Source organism: Lonchura striata, chromosome 6 (assembly GCF_046129695.1).
Source record: "Lonchura striata isolate bLonStr1 chromosome 6, bLonStr1.mat, whole genome shotgun sequence".
Classification (NCBI taxonomy): Eukaryota; Metazoa; Chordata; class Aves; order Passeriformes; family Estrildidae; genus Lonchura; species Lonchura striata.
In genome coordinates, this window is record NC_134608.1 from 9,898,689 (window position 1) to 9,916,227 (window position 17,539).

Consider the following 17,539-nt stretch of genomic DNA (forward strand, 5'->3'; position numbering starts at 1 on the left):
TGAAATACAACATTTTCTGATTTGTGGAAGTAGAAAACCTGATCAAAATGATAAGGTTTTCTAAGTTAATGTGTTGGGTTTTTTTTTAAATAAATGAGCAACAGATTTCTCTTGTTTAAAACCTTCTTTTGTCAGGAACAACGTTTGCGTTACCTGAAGCAGCAAGAACGTCGCCAGCAGCAGTCTGTTTCTGAGAGTGAAAAGCTCCAAAAACTTAAAGAACGTGTTGAAACCCAAGAGACAAAGCTGAAAAAAATCCGTGCCATGAGAGGACAAGTGGACTACAGCAAGATGATGAATGGCAATCTGTGTATGTGGAATTCTTAATTTATTTACTGTTCACTGCATGACTAACAGATAATGCTATATTTTAAGTCACTGTAGCATTGAAGCAGGTCTTAAGGTAAAACGTTTTCTGTTTTATGGGGGTTCTGTGTTTCCATGAAATTTGTGTGCAACAGAACTTTTTGTTAGTTTTATATAGTCAAACATAGTCCGAGTAAGTCTATTCTCCAACCATTAGGAAATCTTATGACTGTTAGCAAATTTGCAGTACAAATATTTTATATGTATTTTAGATGTAAAGCTAGTGTGGTGTGTTTATTAGTACTTGTAGAATTAAAAAACTAACAACTTCTGCTTTATTTAATAGGTTTTTGTTATTTTTGTCTTGTTAATTTTAGCAACTGAAATTGAGCATATAAGTGCCATGTTCCAGGAAAAGCAGCAGGAGCTTCAGGCTGCAGTGTTAAAAGTGGATCAACTCACTCAGCAACTGGAGGATTTAAGGAAAGGGAAACTGAATGGGTTCCAGTCTTACAATGGACAAATGACAGGGCCTGCAGCAGTAGAATTAAAAAAGTTGTATCAAGAGCTACAGGTAAGTAACGAAAACATGCTATTTGAATTACAACTGTAGATTTAAAAAGTTTTATTACTGGTCTTATGAGTGGCAATTTGGTTCTGTTTCACCTTATAAAAGAGGTGTTGGAATGCTGCTAATGTGTGAGGTTATAGTTGGCATACAGCCTTTTTTCAGAAAGAACTTGATTAGCTTTAAAAACTATTTTGTTTCTTATACATGTAATGATACAACATGTGCGAGTGTTTTGAAGGGAGTTTCTCAGGCTCTAATACTGAAATACTGGAAGTCCACATAATTTATTATGTGTTTTAATCTCTCTCAAAAAATTTTGAAACTATTTTTGGTACTTTTTCTGTTTTGTTTTTTTGTTTCTTGCACTTGCTATACCCAGGTATAGCAAGCTCACTTACATATCATCTTAATTTGGAGATTTTTGTAATTTTAGAAGTGTATTGTAAAAGTATACCTATATTGTCTGGTGTGAATAAACAAAATACACAGGAATTAACACATTTTAATAGAGTAATTAAAAATGCAAGCTGCACTACATTCCCTGCACTAGATTGTGCAACATAGTTGTAGTATATTCACACAGTATTCCTGGAATCAATATTGTATATCTCCTGCAAGAAGATTATTATATCTAGAGTGTAGCTCTCACACGAGTAGTTAAGTATCCAATTTACATTGAAATTTTGTCAAATTATGTCCTAATGTATCAGGGCTTTGAGGGCTTTTTTTATTTACTCACGTGCTTTACTGTGATCAAGATAACAGCTCTAATATATTTAATATATTTTTAAATTAATTTAAATTTCAAAATTAGTATAATTTATTTAGATTATCAAATACAGCATGGAAATTAATCAATCCTGTTTTCATGCATTAGGATTAAGTGTCCTTGTTTTTACCCCTTCCCCATTTATACAAGGCATATATATCTTTTGAGTATTTCTAAGTGCAAAGATGCTCAATAGATGAAGATTCCTCTCTTGTGCTTTGCAATGATCCTATATGTGTTTATCAAGACTTAAATTTGCCTCAGGTGTTTTTTGCTTGTAGCATTACCATGAAAATTGGAACAGTGAGACAATGTCTGAGTTATTGAAGGTGTGAAAAAATGCCAACAGCAAAGCAAGAAAAATAATTATAAAGAGTGTCATGGTTGATTTAAACCATAAAAGTAATCCACCTCATAACGTACTGGAAAACTGCTGTGAAGGTTTCAGTTTAATCCCCGTGCAGAGAGGAAAATCTGTGCAGAGCCCCTGCACTAGCAGTTCAGTTAACACACCTTCCAGACATCACATAGTCTCATGTGGAACTGGAAACAGAATCCAATAGCATAATTTCTGTTACAAGTTTTGTATCACTTAGTTTTCATGATAGACAAACTGTCTTGTGTAAGCATTAACTTTAAACAACCATTTTCTGTGATTTAGTTCTTCACAGTAAAATTTTCTGAAATGTCTTTCTGACTAATTCCTCAATCCATTTTCTGTAAATGGGATGCAGTCTGTATGTATTTAATAGGCATCCACTACTTTTTTAGGGTATTTTTTCACTGTTTTCTTCTGAGAGTTGTTCATGATTGCAGATGCTAACTTGACAGGATGTGTGGAAGCACAGAGACACAAAAACAAGTTGTTGATCCAGATTCCTTTGGGTTTTTTTTAACACTGCATTAAAAACCAATTTGCCAAGAGACAGAACAAGAACTGTCCTAGCAAGTGGGGTTTTATTTTGTTTTTGTTTGTTTTTGAAGATCCGTAACAGGCTTAACCAGGAGCAGAACTCCAAGCTCCAGCAGCAGAAAGAACTCCTGAACAAACGCAATATGGAAGTGGCCATGATGGACAAGAGAATCAATGAGCTGCGTGAACGACTGTACAAGAAAAAAGTTGAGGCACGTCAAAAAGAAAACATTCCTGTAAGATAAACTGTTAAAAGGGCCACACTTCAGTTTATCAAGAGCCTATAAAAACTACATAGAGTCTCCCTTTTTCCCACTCAAGTAATACAGTTACCTGTGACAAAAGTAGCAGGTCTCTCAAAACTATTTTAATGTTTCTCATAGATGTCCAAAAACTGGTAGACAGAATATGTTTCCATTTATTTTTCTTTATGACACATACAGTACTATATTCAAAGTCAGAAAAGTTCATATATCTAGGAAGGAAAGTATGACTATGTGCTATGTGTTTAAAAGTATGAATGCATTAAAAAAATGGGTTTTATAAAATACTTACCTTCCAGTATGAAAAATGGATAAAAATATAACAGTTTGATAAAGTTAAACTTAATTGTTTTCTGGAGCTTCAGAAAGATTTTAAGAAATGAATTCTGGATTTCCATATGTATTACTAGGTGGAGGTACTGCTCTAAAAAAACCCAACACATACATATTTGATCATTTAAGAAGTCATTTTATACCATTTGCTTGAGAAAGGCACAGTAAAAGAGACCTTACAGAGATATAGATATCTACAAGAGATGTGTGTGCTGTGACTAAAAAATTTAATTTTTGAGGTGTTGATTTTAAGGAACAAAATCTGTGCTTTCTACCACATTTTTTCCCTCTTTTTGTGGAAGTGTAGAGTATGGTAACTTAATTATTAAGTTGTCCTAGGTACAGTGCATGATTCTAGGTAATTTAAGTTTAGACCTCCCTGTTCATGCAGAAAGTCTGGATTAAATGGACATTCACGTTTCAATTTGTCTGGTCGTTTTCAGTTGAATCGTATTAATGGAACTTCATCGCCCCAGTCATCCCTGAGTGCTTCAGGAAGGGTGGCAGCAGTAGGACCTTACATCCAAGTTCCAAGTGCTGGCACTTATGCTGTACCAGTAGATCCAGTTAAGCCCCAGTCTCTCACCATTGCTCCTAACTCAACACATGGAAGATCAAAATCTGGTAAGTACTTGTGTGATGTTTATCAATACATATGGTTTGAAAAGTGGCAATAAAGGACAGGAGACCCAGTGTTGGATAATTGGTGTAGGGGAGGAGGCAAGTTTCAGATGTGTTAATACTGCTCTGTGAATCTAATCAGTCATTAGATCTGTGACATTTTTGCTTCTTTCCATGAATTTTTCTTAGGAAATTGAGTGTTTTCATTGAAATTTTACTGTCTGGTACATCCCCAGAAGGAGCATGTTTTCTTCACAGATTCTGTCTTGTGTCTTTAATAGCTTTTTCAATTAGTTTGTGTGTTTGAATATAATCATGAAATCAACTTTGTGGAAAACTCTTATATATAACTATTTACAGTATGTTGCTTTTTGTCAAGTAAAACAAAGCTAATGAGTAAATAATAAGAATAATACTTCTCAGAAGGAAACTAAATAGGAAAATAGAATAAAACTATTTGGGGTTTTTGCTCCATCAGGGATGTGGGAATTTCTAGTCTTTGACGCATTTCTGAAATGGAATAACCATAACATTGATGTTGTTTACTTGTTTCTGCCCTATTTAGCGAAGAAGCTGCCCCTCCAGAGCACCCCAGAACTTTGTGTCTGAAATTGGCTCCCATGCCTCCCACTATTAATAATTCCATCTACATTTTTCAAATAGAATTATTATTTAATTTGTGTTGGAGGCTGAACTTCTCAATTCCAGCAAATCTCACCTGTATGCTTATACCTTAAAAAAAATCTGTATTCTTAAGAAATTATCAGCTAGGAAAATACACATAATATGAATAAAAATGCATGATCCCACTGGTCTAACCATAGGACTTATTTTACCTGGTCTCCTAGGAGAAATCAAAAAGGGGATAAGGAATGTCTAGGAGATAAAAGCTGTTGCAATATTCACATACATTCAAGTACTTAAAACTGCATATTCCAGCAAAAATTCGCATCATGATTTCCAGATGAAGAGGAAGAAATGGGAGAAGACAATCTGAACCTCTCTGTAGGGAAGAATGTCAGAAATGCCCTTCCCGCACCCCCCCAAAAAAGCCCCAAGGTCAGAAAGTAAAACTGGCCAAACAGAACCTAAAAATAAGACTCCAATATTTCCCATTGATATTAGTGATTTAGCAATACCTTTATTAGCTAAAAGTATTCAAAATCTGTACGAACCCCATTCCTGTAGTTTTATGGAAAAGTCTCAAGAAGATGGAATTACTTAATTGTGGAGTTGAAGGTAGAGATTTGCAACAGTATTTTTTTTTCAGATTTGTGGATCCTTCTTCCACATATGAAAGAGAACAGTTCCTAACTTTTAAGTTTACCAACTAAAAACCACAATTTTGTAATATCAACCTCCCAAGATATATATACCCACTTCTAGACCTACCTCAGGACTTTTAATATTATAAAAGTAATTATTCTGCCTTAGGACTGACTTTGTATTTATTATTTTGAAGATACTTGAATGAAGTTCTGTAAAATAGAGATTCATGTAAGAAGAAGCATATATGCTCCCAGTAAGAAAAGAAATTGTGAATTTATTTCAGCTGTCATGCTTTTATTTCTCATTATCTGAGTGTTCCTGTTCTAATGTTCTCCATTGTCATTGTTATAATTTTTCCACCACTTTTTTTTCTTTCTTTTTCTGTGTAACTGGATCTGCCTTGGTGCGTCCGGTAGAGACAGACTGTGGGTGTGTGAAAAAATCTCCAGACATCTGGAAGGTTTCTGATTTAGACATAATAGTGGATCCTATTCTGTCACCTCCCACTTCTCTTCAGTCTGCTGTTCACAATGTCATCCGCCTGGCACCTACTCTGTTTGACACCCAGCACTGTGAGTCCGTAGAAGATCTCTGACTAGCTAAGAACTCAGTTTTTAATATGGTCATCTGAGCTCTTGCACACAGATGCATATTAAACAGCATCTTTAGAACTTGTGTTGTGGTCTGGCGTGTAGATGATGCTGTTGAAATGTAAATTGATTGAGAAGTTGCTTTTCATCTTTGAAGGAAACAGATTTGCAGCAAATTCATCCCAGGAGTACTGGAGTAGTGTACTAGGGATGAGTTTTCTTCTCTGAAAAACCTCAAATTTTTCTCAATGTTAGAAATTTCTGGCAATCACTAAAGCATTTTAGTATATTCTGGATTGAATAGATGTATAAAATACAGGCTTAGTTTGAGTTACTTTGTAGGAAACCTCAAGTTTCTGTGTTTCACTGACCCCAGAGTTGGGATAAAAGCTCACCCATCCCAAGTCAATACCCAGAGTCTTGCTGCCTTCCATTGGACTTGGAGCATGCTTCAATTGCTGTAGTAACCTGGATCCAGACCTACAAAAATTTTAGGGAAGGTCAGAGAAAAAGCACAAAACCTTTTGTGTCTGTGTGTCACTGTCTTATTTATGTAAATGCACTACGGCCTGGTGAGAGCTGAAATACACTGGATGTTACATTTACAGGCAGAGGCAAAAGGGTGCATTTGGAGGGGTAGATGGAGCCAGTTGGCTCTGGGGTGGATGAGAGCAGCAGCTGGGGTGGCCTTGTCAGGAGGGTGTTGGCACCAGATCCCCCTAGACCAGGTTGCTCAAAGCCTCATCCAGCCTGGCCTTGGACACCACCTCCAGGGATGGGACATCCACAACTTCTCTGGACAACTTGTGCCACTGACTCCCCACCCTCACAATGTAGGTCAGAGAGAGGAGAGAGAGTCTGAATGTACTTCAGTCTGTTATGGGGATAAACATGCTGCTTAAAATAAGTTTTTGTGTATCTATCTTTCTAATAGAAGAGTGTTGAATTTGCAGGTAAGATGTTTAACTGTGTCATGTCATGTGTTGTTTCTGTAAGTGCTTTCCTCATAATTAAACTTACAGATCTAGATGCTTTCATGTTTAATATGAATCAATTATAACACCTTTCACTGATCTTCAAAACAAAGGCTTTACTGAACTGTAACCTTACTGGAGATATAGAATCTTGTGTATTTTGTACAGTAGGCATTAATTCACTGCATAGTTGGAAAATTTGCCATTATTTAGGGCATAAGTGTTTAGACACCTTTTTGGTCTCACTCTTGCTAACCAGATGATTAGAAAGAATAACAAATAAAACTCACAACATTTTCAACTCTTGGATAATGGCAATATTAAAAGTGAGCCTCGTTACTTTACTTGCTGGCAGTTTGCAAGTATCAAAAGTGGTTTCTGGAGTATATACTGTATTCTCAGTGTAAAAATATGCAAGTATTAATCCTGTTTTGAGAGATACTTAACAAAGAGGGTAAGGATCATGGATAAAAGTAGAGTGGTGATGGAAACTTGACTCATTAGAATGTTCCAGTGCAGCTTATTTTGAGGCTATCTACTATACTAGACAGAATTCTAGAAATAGTCCTGATGATTCTGTTTTCTAGAGGCTTAAAACTGAAATAGGAAACTTGGCCTCTAAATACCCATTTTTCATTTGATACCGTATTACTGTGGGGTCCAGAAATCTCACTGAATCTCCACAAATGCACAATCCCCCTCCATTTTAGCTCCCATCCCATAGTAAAGTCAATTATGTGTTACACGTCACCTTTACACATTTAAGGGATGGAGGAATGATCTCCAGTCTTCTTAGAGGAAGAGAGGCCTGAAGTTTAATCTTTTAAAGGCAAATTAAATCCTTAGGATCTAACATAGGATTTATTTAATTACTATAAACCATATCTAATTATTAAGCTACTTAAACTCTTTTGCTTACTTAGAGAACTGAAACTAAATAGTCTCAGTTAATAAAGTAATATCAATGCATCTAGGACTTCATTAAGGATTTGTTGCTTCAGTTTATGTGCAGCTATGCATGATCTTTTGAATATGATAACAATAAAAGCCCATGACTTGTGTCTTAATGCTGTGAGTTAAAGTTGTCAGCTGACTTTATAAATTTATGTAATATTAAATCTCTGGGGTAATTATAATCGGGTGAGTATGTTGAGGAAAAACAAAAGGTGAGTTAACCACCACTTCAGCAAAGGAATGTGTGCTTTTGTTCCACCCTGCTGTTGAAGGGAGTTTTTACATCCTGTTATGGGTGAATGAATCTGGTAACCATAGTTTAAATTTGGAGTAAGTCCACTCAGGGCTTACATAGACTTAACATTTACTGTAGTTTGACTTTGTCTCTGGATAGTACCCAAAGAATTGTGTTGATGAAGTGTTCCTGTACAGATTGTTACTCTGAATTTGTTTGCCTTTTAATAGCAGAATATGCAACATTTAAGCCAAAATTTTAATCACATTTTTTCTATAGAAGCTTTCAGTGCAATTTGAATGGTAAAGGGTCATGAACAGCACATTCTATGCAGTGATTTGGCTTTCAGTATTGATTTCTGAATCAAATATTAATAATGATTTATCTCACTTCTAGAATAAAACTAATCCCACTGTAATCTAAGATATTTTATTTCATATGTTGTTTTGTTTGTTTGCAATGCTAGTATGGATTATCTTAAATCTAGTATTTTTGTCTGTTTTCAAGCTAATGATGGAAATTGGCCAATACTTAAACAGAGCTCAGCCCCTGTGGTAAAACCCCCTCAGATCTCCAACACAGACTGGAAAGAATCAAGCATGGATACTGCTTTAAAACAAGGAACTATATCCAGCCAGCCTTTGCCAACTTCAGTATTAGGAAGTACTGATAAGCTGGTAGGTTTCATCTGTGATATGTTTATAGATCTGCTTCACTGAAATTATGAACCTTTGGCTTTCATAGCTGAACTCACTTCAGTCAGATACACATTCCATTTCCTTGCTGCTATTTATTTTAAAAGTCATAAAAAGAAACTTATCTTTGTATTTCTTCTGTTCCTTTTTATTCTTATCACATTAAAATGTGTGGGTTTGTTTCAACTTCAGTACTTTGTATTTCTTCCTGTTCTTTTACTTATCTAGTCTACCCTTTTCCTTCTTTGCTTCTCCTAATCCTCTCCCCCCCCCTTCATATTTTTCTAATTTATATATTTGTTAGTATTTTTACTATGTATAGATTATTACTTCTTCAGTGTAATAATTTTCTCACAAAATAAGTCATTAAATCCACACTTAAGTGAGACTACTAGTGGTATCTGTCTTCACTGTTGTGCTAGTACTTTATGAATTCTTTAAGACTAATCTTTAAAGAATAAGGACTTGGTCTTTAAGTTGTTTTGGTAAACTCTGATAGTATGTGTTATCAAGATCAACTAGATACTGAGATCTGGAACCTAGAACAAGTTAATCAGGCTTTGCATGTATGTAAATGGTTTTGAATTTATATTAATGTGTTACAGCTGAAAGTGCCTTTCAACAGTGGCCTTTGTCTGAGTTATGATGAGATCCTTAGATAAACTCAGGTAGAATGATATCTAGTGATAAAGAAATATAAATTGTTTATGTTGACTCCTTTTCTGTCCCACAAGATTGCTAGAATGGTATGTTGAAAAAGGAATGTTCTTGCTCAGAAGTACTATTTATTGTTCTTCCACAGGGTCTTGATCTGGGGAAGGTGCCACCAACAGTTCCTGGTGTAAGCAAGCAGTTGCCTCAGAACTATGGGACCTATCCAAGCCCAGTTCCCTTAGGAACAGGTTCTACAAACTCTCTAGAAAGAAGGAAGGATGGCAGCCTGCCCAGACCTGGCACCAGTATAGCAAATCGGCAGAGGCCGGTTCCGCTCCCACCGCCCAGCAACGTGCACCAGCCCAGCTCTTCTCAGCAGATCCAGCAGAGAATTTCTGTCCCTCCCAGCCCCACGTATCAACCCTCTGGCCCCCCCTTGTTCCCAGGAGGAGAGGGCAGGCCAGAACTGCCTTTGACTGTGGCAATCAGACCTTTTCTCGCTGATAAAGGATCCAGACCTCAGTCTCCCAGAAAAGGGCCACAGACAGTGAACTCCAGTTCCATCTATTCAGTGTATCTTCAGCAAGCAACACCACCAAAGAATTATCAACAAGCTGTGTACAATACTTTAAATAAGTCGGTAAAAGCAGGTAGAATATATTTTGCTTATTTTTTCTTTGAAATACATTACTTGTTTGGCTTAGTTGACTTCCCATATCAGTTTGGAAAACTTGTCTAAATCTGTGAGGAAAGTAATTTTTGTGTATGCAGCATAGCAGAAAAATCATTCAATATATTTTTGAGATTATCAATAAATATACATTGATTTACCTTTTATTTTAAAACAATATGCAATTGGAGCAATATAGCCTGAATACTTTATCAATACTTTGATAAATAAGTTGAAAAAACAGTGTCCAGCTACAAGAGTATTGCTCCTCTTATTGCTCCTCCTCATGAGAGAGGAAAAACATTCCGGATGCTGCTTGTAGCTTATAATTGTAAGCATCAACATCACCAACAGGTAAGTATTTATTTCAGTTTTGACAGTCCCCAGAACAATTTTTTTTTATTTCTGTATTAGTGCCAAACAAGTAGCAGTAGTTTTTTTATTAATATTTTATTATGTAATTTAAGAACAGCTCTTCACTGTTTTCCATCTTTCTTTTCTTCAGTTTACGGAAAGCCTGTATTACAGTCTGGTTCAACCTCTCCCTCACCCTTGCCATTCCTTCATGGCTCTTTGCCTGCCCAGTCTCCCTCACAGCCACAATCTCAGCCTCAGACTGAGGTCACTGAAAAAGATCAAGAGCTGGAAAATGCTCCACCACCCAGTGAAAACAGCAATGTGGAAAACATTCCCCGTCCTCTCAGTCCTACTAAGCTCACCCCTATTGTGCACTCGCCCCTACGGTATCAGAGTGATGCTGACCTTGAGGCTCTGAGGAGAAAACTGGCCAATGCTCCGAGGCCATTAAAGAAACGCAGCTCCATCACCGAGCCAGAGGGCCCGAGTGGACCAAATATACAAAAATTATTGTACCAGCGCTTTAATACCCTAGCTGGAGGGATAGAAAGTGCTCCTTTTTATCAGCCAAGCAATCCACAGGACTTCATAGGCAACTTAGCTGACGTTGATAATGGGAATGCCAGTACCAATGGCAATATTGAAGAACCAATCCCCGTGCAACCTACAGTTCCTGTCCCTGATGAACCACCCCCTTCGTCAGATGCCAATGACAATGAGTTACCTTCTCCTGCTACCGAGGAGTTGATAAGCACTGAAACCACAAATCAAACACCTGAGACAACTGAAGACAACAACAACAACCTTTCTATAGTTCCTTCTACTGAGCAGTCACCCAGTCCTACGCCAGAGGTCAGTTCTCCAGTAGAAGATGAAGCTCCTTTGCCACCTGCTCTTCCTGCTCCACTTCCTCCAGTAAGTAACAAAATAACAACTTCATGAACTACAGAATTAGCTTTGTCCTTAAGCATAACTGGAACATGGTAAGCTTGTGCTCAGCGGTATCTTTGCACTTGAAGTCTTATGATATCAAAAGGAAGGAAAACCAGGGGAGTTCCAGGGAGAATTCTGATGCATTAGTTTCTTTACTACTGTAGCTGCCTAATAAGGAAAATGCGCAAACAGGTAATGGAAGGTTGTGTATGTGTTTTTCAACTCTTTGGAGGTTCTTGCTGTAGAACTAATTCTAGAATTGGAGATTCCATTTTTCTTTTTTTTTTTTCATTTGTTCAGGCCTTCAAAGATAGCTTACCCTTACTTTCATACAAACAGTTATGTCAGTGGGAAGCTTTTTAATTTGCAGGCAAGCTAAAATGGCTGTTCTGGGGAAACTGTACTCTATGTGCCCTCTCAGAGGAGATGGACGAGGACTAACTCCAGCAGCAGCACAGCTGGCTTGTGATGGCAGAAATATTGTTCTAATGGGCTTGTCACATACTTGGAATTGCTTTCCAAGTCCATCCTGCAGCTGCACTAAAATCTTTTAAATACTTGTCATTACCAAAATCTACCACATTTGGAGAATTGAAAAATACAGAAAAAAGTTGATTTTATTCTTCATTGTTGTGATGTCACTCACTCTTTGAAAGCAAGGTTCATCCTCACTTTTGCACTCGGGTAGGAACCTTGCATTCTTCTGAGAATTCAACTGCAGTGTGCAGAAGGCTTTGTATGGTCTTCCATGAGCATAAGGGCCAGGAGACATCTGGGAGAATGGGATATGTAAACTAATATTCATAATGTGAAGGGTTTGTTTTCCAAACTGAAATAGCCATCCTATATAGGACCATAAGTGAAAACAGATCCTACAGAGCTAGAGACTAAAAGCATTCTATAAAAGCTGTAGTTAATAATAGATTATTTTTTCCACAGCAAGTGACAGGGACACATGTAAGAAATTCAGAATATTCTCAAAACACACTGAAATGTGCTTCAGATCTTGAAAATGCTGCTTCTGATAACATCTACTAAAATGTCACATAAAATAGCCTCATGTTGTGTACTTTTTGTTTCTACAACAAAACTCCCAACTTGCCAGGTCTGACCTACAGCAGGGACTCCTGCTAATTCAAGGCATTGTTTCCTCTAAGTACAGACTCTGGCTTAATTGTGCGGTGCTTTCCAGGCTAAGCAAAGCTTCTCAGTGTCTTAGATAATTCACCTGTAATATGCACAGCTTATATTAGATACAATTAAGATGATGATGCTTAAAACACTGACTTAAGTACATCATGCCTTGTACTCACTATCTTTAATTAAAAGCTTTGAAGCTTTATTGGCTTGCTTTTTCATTTTTTAACTGCATAAAATGTAGTTATTTATCAAGCCTTTTATTTAGAGACTTAAATAGAAATATTTTCATAGTTCTAAATATCATTTAGGAAGATGAGACTCATAAATGAATCGTATTTTCTACTTGTACAACCTGAAATGATCCCTCTAACCTTCATCTTTACTCAGACAAAACGTACCAACTTGAAGAAACCCAACTCAGAAAGAACAGGCCACGGTTTGAGAGTGAAGTTCAATCCCTTGGCTCTCCTCCTAGATGCTTCTTTGGAGGGTGAATTTGATCTGGTACAACGAATCATATATGAGGTAAGCTTTTAAACAATGGAAACCCCATGAAGTATTCAGGAAGAAGAAAGTGCTAAACTATTTTATGTTTTCAACAGGTTGATGATCCCAGTAAACCAAATGATGAAGGCATTACACCTTTGCATAATGCAGTGTGTGCTGGTCATCACCACATTGTGAAGTTTCTTCTTGATTTTGGTGTAAATGTAAATGCAGCAGATAGTGATGGGTGGTAAGTGTCAAGATTTTTACCCTAGTATCTGGGAGAAGCACTATTTAAATGCACATTCAAAATTTAATTGAAAACTTTAATTGTTCTGGGAACAATTTCCTTCCTCTTTATCCCCATCAAATGAGTACTCTCTAAGCTGTGGATGAACTCAAATGCAAGGTTACAGCATGTTCAGCTCCAAAGCAAGCACACTTAAACCATAAATTAGATTACAGTTTCTGATAATTAGTGTTAGAGTTGCATTTCTTGTTCAGATGATGAAAGAATTAAACTATAAATAACAAATGACAGAAATTATTTTGCTTAAGTTTCTTCATCATAGATACCACTACAGATGTTGGTGTTCTTGAAGAATCTCACCTTACAAGTAGCTGTAGCATTCCTGAAGTCTTTTTGGGGTGGGGGGGGGGGGATATGAATCCTCAACTTTGTTTTACCTTTAAGGCTTGCTTGTATTGGAAAATACCCTTTCACGCCCAACAGTTTTGTAAGCTGTGAAAATTAATAGTTTTGCTATCACCAGTTTCATAATGCTTGGCTTTACTGGAGTCAGGTAAATCCTGAAATCCACCCTAGCTGCTTGACAGGTTTTAGACAATGCATACACATACTATAAACATAAAGAAAATTTTCCTGTTAAAATAGACAGGCTGTAAATGGCAAGATGAAAGTTAAGATTCATGGAAACTTCTTTTTTCACATGTACATTTTTTGCTTTGTTTCAGGACACCCTTGCATTGTGCAGCTTCTTGCAATAGTGTTCATCTCTGTAAACTACTGGTTGAATCTGGGGCAGCTATTTTTGCTTCAACTATAAGTGATATAGAAACTGCTGCAGACAAGTGTGAGGAGATGGAAGAAGGTTATATTCAGTGTTCCCAGTTTTTGTATGGTAAGCTGTGACACCAACTCTTTCCTAAGATTTATCCTGATTTGTCCCTCTGATCTATGTGAAACATCTGCTTAGGCCTCACACTGGATGATATAGCCCATCATGCCCCTGTCATTTCAAAGTGCTAAAAACAGCATCACCTTTTCATTCTGATGTTGGTCTTAGTCCTTCTGTGGTTTTAATTACTTCACAGGCTCCTTCAAGTGTTAAGATTTTTAAAGTTTTAATTTGGCTTCATTTCAAGGAAGTGTGTATACAGGGAGGTTTTGACCGTAACAGCGAGTTGTCAAGTATTTTGACAGAGAGACTCCTAACTTCCAGATGCACAGGCTGTCGACTGAATTCTAATAGTAGTAACACCCTTTTGTTTCCCATAAAATGCTGTTAAGAGTTGGTGTTTCCAAGGTATTTTGACAAAGCAGCATGTTTCTGTGTAGTGGTGCTGTGCTCTGATTTTCATCCCTATGCTGAAATTCAGAACTGTCCTATTATCTGGGCACCTGAGATCTATACCCAGATTTCTAGCAGATCGCACAAAGAAAGAAATAGACTTTATGAATAATTAATTTACAGAAGGTGCTTACTTACTAAAACATACTTTTCAAGAAAGGCACTTCAATGGAGCAGACAATGTTTTAATTTCCATCAGAGGATTTAAGCTTCATCAAGGATCTGTCAGATCTGATATTGTGTGAGTTCCGAAAGCCTCAAGTGTCCCTGTACAAGGCCTACTGTAGGAAGCAGTTTCCACTGCATGTATAATAAAAGAGAAAAACCTCATTCTCTAAATTATTCTGTAAGATTGTTTTATCATGCAGTTAAATTTCTGACAGCATTTCATCATGGAAGTGCTGAAAACTGTTCATGAAATGTTATTAACAGGAGACTATTGACATGGGCCTCCATGTCAATAGTAAAAATCTCAGAGGGGAAAAAGAGGTTATTTTACCATCTGGTGTTGTTAACAGGAGTGCAGGAGAAGCTGGGAGTGATGAATAAAGGGGTGGTGTATGCTCTGTGGGATTATGAAGCCCAGAACAATGACGAGCTGTCATTCCACGAGGGCGATGCCATCACTATCCTGAGGCGCAAGGATGACAATGAAACGGAGTGGTGGTGGGCCCGCCTCAATGACAAGGAAGGCTATGTGCCTAAAAATCTCCTAGGGGTAAGTTCCTTCACCCTCTCCCTTCTATTTTTCATGTGCACCTGAAGTAGAAACAGAAGATGGATCTTTAGTCAGAATTCCTCTGTGCACCATCCACAGCACTATGAAGTGGTATAAAGCATGTTAGTCTCTCTGGCCTCTGTGCCATTATAAACAAACAGGAGAGGCTACTGTTAGGAGATTGCTGCTGGTTGTCATTAAGCAAGTTAGTATATTTAATATAGTTTATGCTCTAATGACAACTTTTTTCTCCTCCTTGGCTGAGATACAGAGCCCTTATTGAAAATATGATGGCTCTATTAGGCAGCTTGAAGCCTTGGTTCAGAAAGTTCTTTGGGAAGGTTTTTAATACCTTGCACAAGATAAGAGCATAGGGGAGTGTGTGAGTTTAAAACAGGAAAGGACCTTGAAGATGACAACTGCAGGCACATTGTTTATGCTCCTCAGACAGATGGAACACTGTCAGGAGAGGCCAGGAATGTAAGGTGACTAAGTAGAAAGCTACTGAGGACAAAATGCATAAGAGAACCTTGCAGAGCAGGAAATAAGCTCTCTGGAGTGCTCAACAGGGAATTTTTGTGCTTATGTAAAAGCATCCCTTGTCTATTCTGGATCTTGAGCTAAATGCATCATGTCATTTTCAGAGCAGCCATGTTGCTGCCATTGGCAGGAGTAAATCAGCCCTTTTCCTCCTGCTTCTTTTTCAGGAGTGGCCTAAGAACACCCTCAAGCTTACCAAACCCCACCTCCCAAAACACTTCATCACCCAGTTCTGCCTAATAAGTACCCCTCAGTTATGAATTACTTAAGTTGGTATTAACCTTGCAAAGCCTAATACTTTTATTCTGTTTTTTAGTTATATCCACGAATAAAACCTCGACAGCGAACCCTTGCTTGAACTCAGTTGTACAACAGTGCAGTACCATGCTGGTAACTGGAAACTTAGAACATACACTGGAGCCATCATTTTTGGTCATTTCACACAGAGAAATAAAACTATGATATTTAGTTTTAATGGTGCTTTCTCTTGTTAAATGGACAGCATCCACGATTTCCAAGATCTGCGGTTTGTAAATGAGGATTGTCTGTGTGACCCAGCACTGACGAGGAGAGCGACACCTCCGCTACCGCCAGTGTTGCGCCAGCTCTCGTCCAACGCGGTGTTTTGAGTCAGAGTTCCGTGGTAGGAGCTTTCTTGTGTTCCGTGTTCAGAGGTGTCCTTTGCAGAGTGCAGATGCACTGTCCGGTCTGCTCCAACCCCCCACAGCAACTGTCCCATGTCGGGATTTTGGGTATTTCTGTTCCATACCAGTGAATGTTGAGTTCTCATTACCCATCAGCTCTTTGGGTTCTAGGACACAAGATCTTCACATGTTACATGCATAATTAAGTAGTTACCAAAGCTTGGTGAGGGCTAGGATTTTAGGTGGCAACATGGTGAACACTTAAATCCTAGTCTGGACAACCCCAACAAAAGCTTTATCTAGTCTAGCATCTTGCAGTATTTGCATTTAGAATCAAGCTAGAGAACTAACAAAAACCAACAGTATTTGTACACTTCTCGAAGTCCCTACACAATATTTCACTTGGTGTTTTATTTTCTTATTATTCAGCCTACAGCACCGGTGTTACCTCTACGAATGTAAAGGTTCCCCTACTAACCCCCTGAGCTCGCCCCGCCTGGACACAACAGTTAGTACTGAAGTTGCAGCAGCTAAAGGGATTTGTATGTCTGCAGGGATGAAAGTGCAATAGTTGAAAAGGGTAAGAGTCTGGTAAGGGTTATATACTGTGTCACCTGAAATCTGCCTGAGTCAGTCTAGAAGAAAATATGAAGGACTGGATAGAAGTAGAGAGAGTCGTGTAGATGCCAAGTCGAGGAGAAGAAAGAAACAAGGTTTAGAGGAGGATTTAAGAAAGGCAATACCTTATTTGAGGACAGTTTCTGTGGTTCTTGGCAGTCTTCAACTGCTGCCAAGGCAAGTTATGCAATAACCTGTTCCACTACATTGTAGTTTCAAGCAAAAAAGAAAAAACCCCAAAACAGGCACTTCACTGGAATTTTAATTGTACATGATTTTATATACCAAAAGTATATTTTGAATTTCCCATTATAAGTTTTAGCCATATTTCTTGTAATTTTCTCCCATTTAACAGTATGCAATTTGATTAACTCTTCATGTACAAGTTCTGTGTATAATTTATATATCCATTTCTGCAGTGCTGTAACTTGCTTTTACCACAGGTCAGCATTAACTGTATATATTGTGGTGAAAAGTGAAAGGGTATTATTGTTGAAGAATTTGCTACATGAATGTGATGATTTCAAGAGCCTATGATACACTAATTCAGAGAACATGTAAATGTGCACAATAAAGTACTGCTAAGGCATGGCTGCATTCTCCACTCTCTTTATAGAAGTCTCAACAGCAGATGTGGTTTTGGTCAGAGTCTGCATGGAAACACTCATTGTGGCTTGCCAAAGTTACAGCTGTC

The 17,539-nt window shown here is 37.6% G+C and overlaps 1 protein-coding gene across 3 annotated transcripts in view; it reads left to right on the forward strand.

The window, feature by feature from the left end:
* The window catches only part of PPP1R13B (protein phosphatase 1 regulatory subunit 13B), a 67,987-nt gene extending 50,553 nt beyond the window's left edge, over positions 1–17,434 (forward strand). Inside the window, exons 6-18 of one of the 3 annotated variants that reach the window (XM_021528906.3) lie at positions 136–310; positions 684–880; positions 2,631–2,795; positions 3,599–3,779; positions 5,462–5,617; positions 8,306–8,475; positions 9,296–9,797; positions 10,323–11,089; positions 12,635–12,772; positions 12,850–12,983; positions 13,709–13,875; positions 14,844–15,043; positions 15,900–17,434. In XM_021528906.3, the coding sequence (XP_021384581.1) occupies positions 136–310; positions 684–880; positions 2,631–2,795; positions 3,599–3,779; positions 5,462–5,617; positions 8,306–8,475; positions 9,296–9,797; positions 10,323–11,089; positions 12,635–12,772; positions 12,850–12,983; positions 13,709–13,875; positions 14,844–15,043; positions 15,900–15,941 (2,994 nt within the window). In that variant the 3' untranslated portion in view covers positions 15,942–17,434. The remainder of the gene's footprint in view (positions 1–135; positions 311–683; positions 881–2,630; positions 2,796–3,598; positions 3,780–5,461; positions 5,618–8,305; positions 8,476–9,295; positions 9,798–10,322; positions 11,090–12,634; positions 12,773–12,849; positions 12,984–13,708; positions 13,876–14,843; positions 15,044–15,899) is intronic. The other 2 variants (XM_077783940.1, XM_077783939.1) reach the window with 2 other exon arrangements.
* Positions 17,435–17,539: the final 105 nt, after the last annotated feature.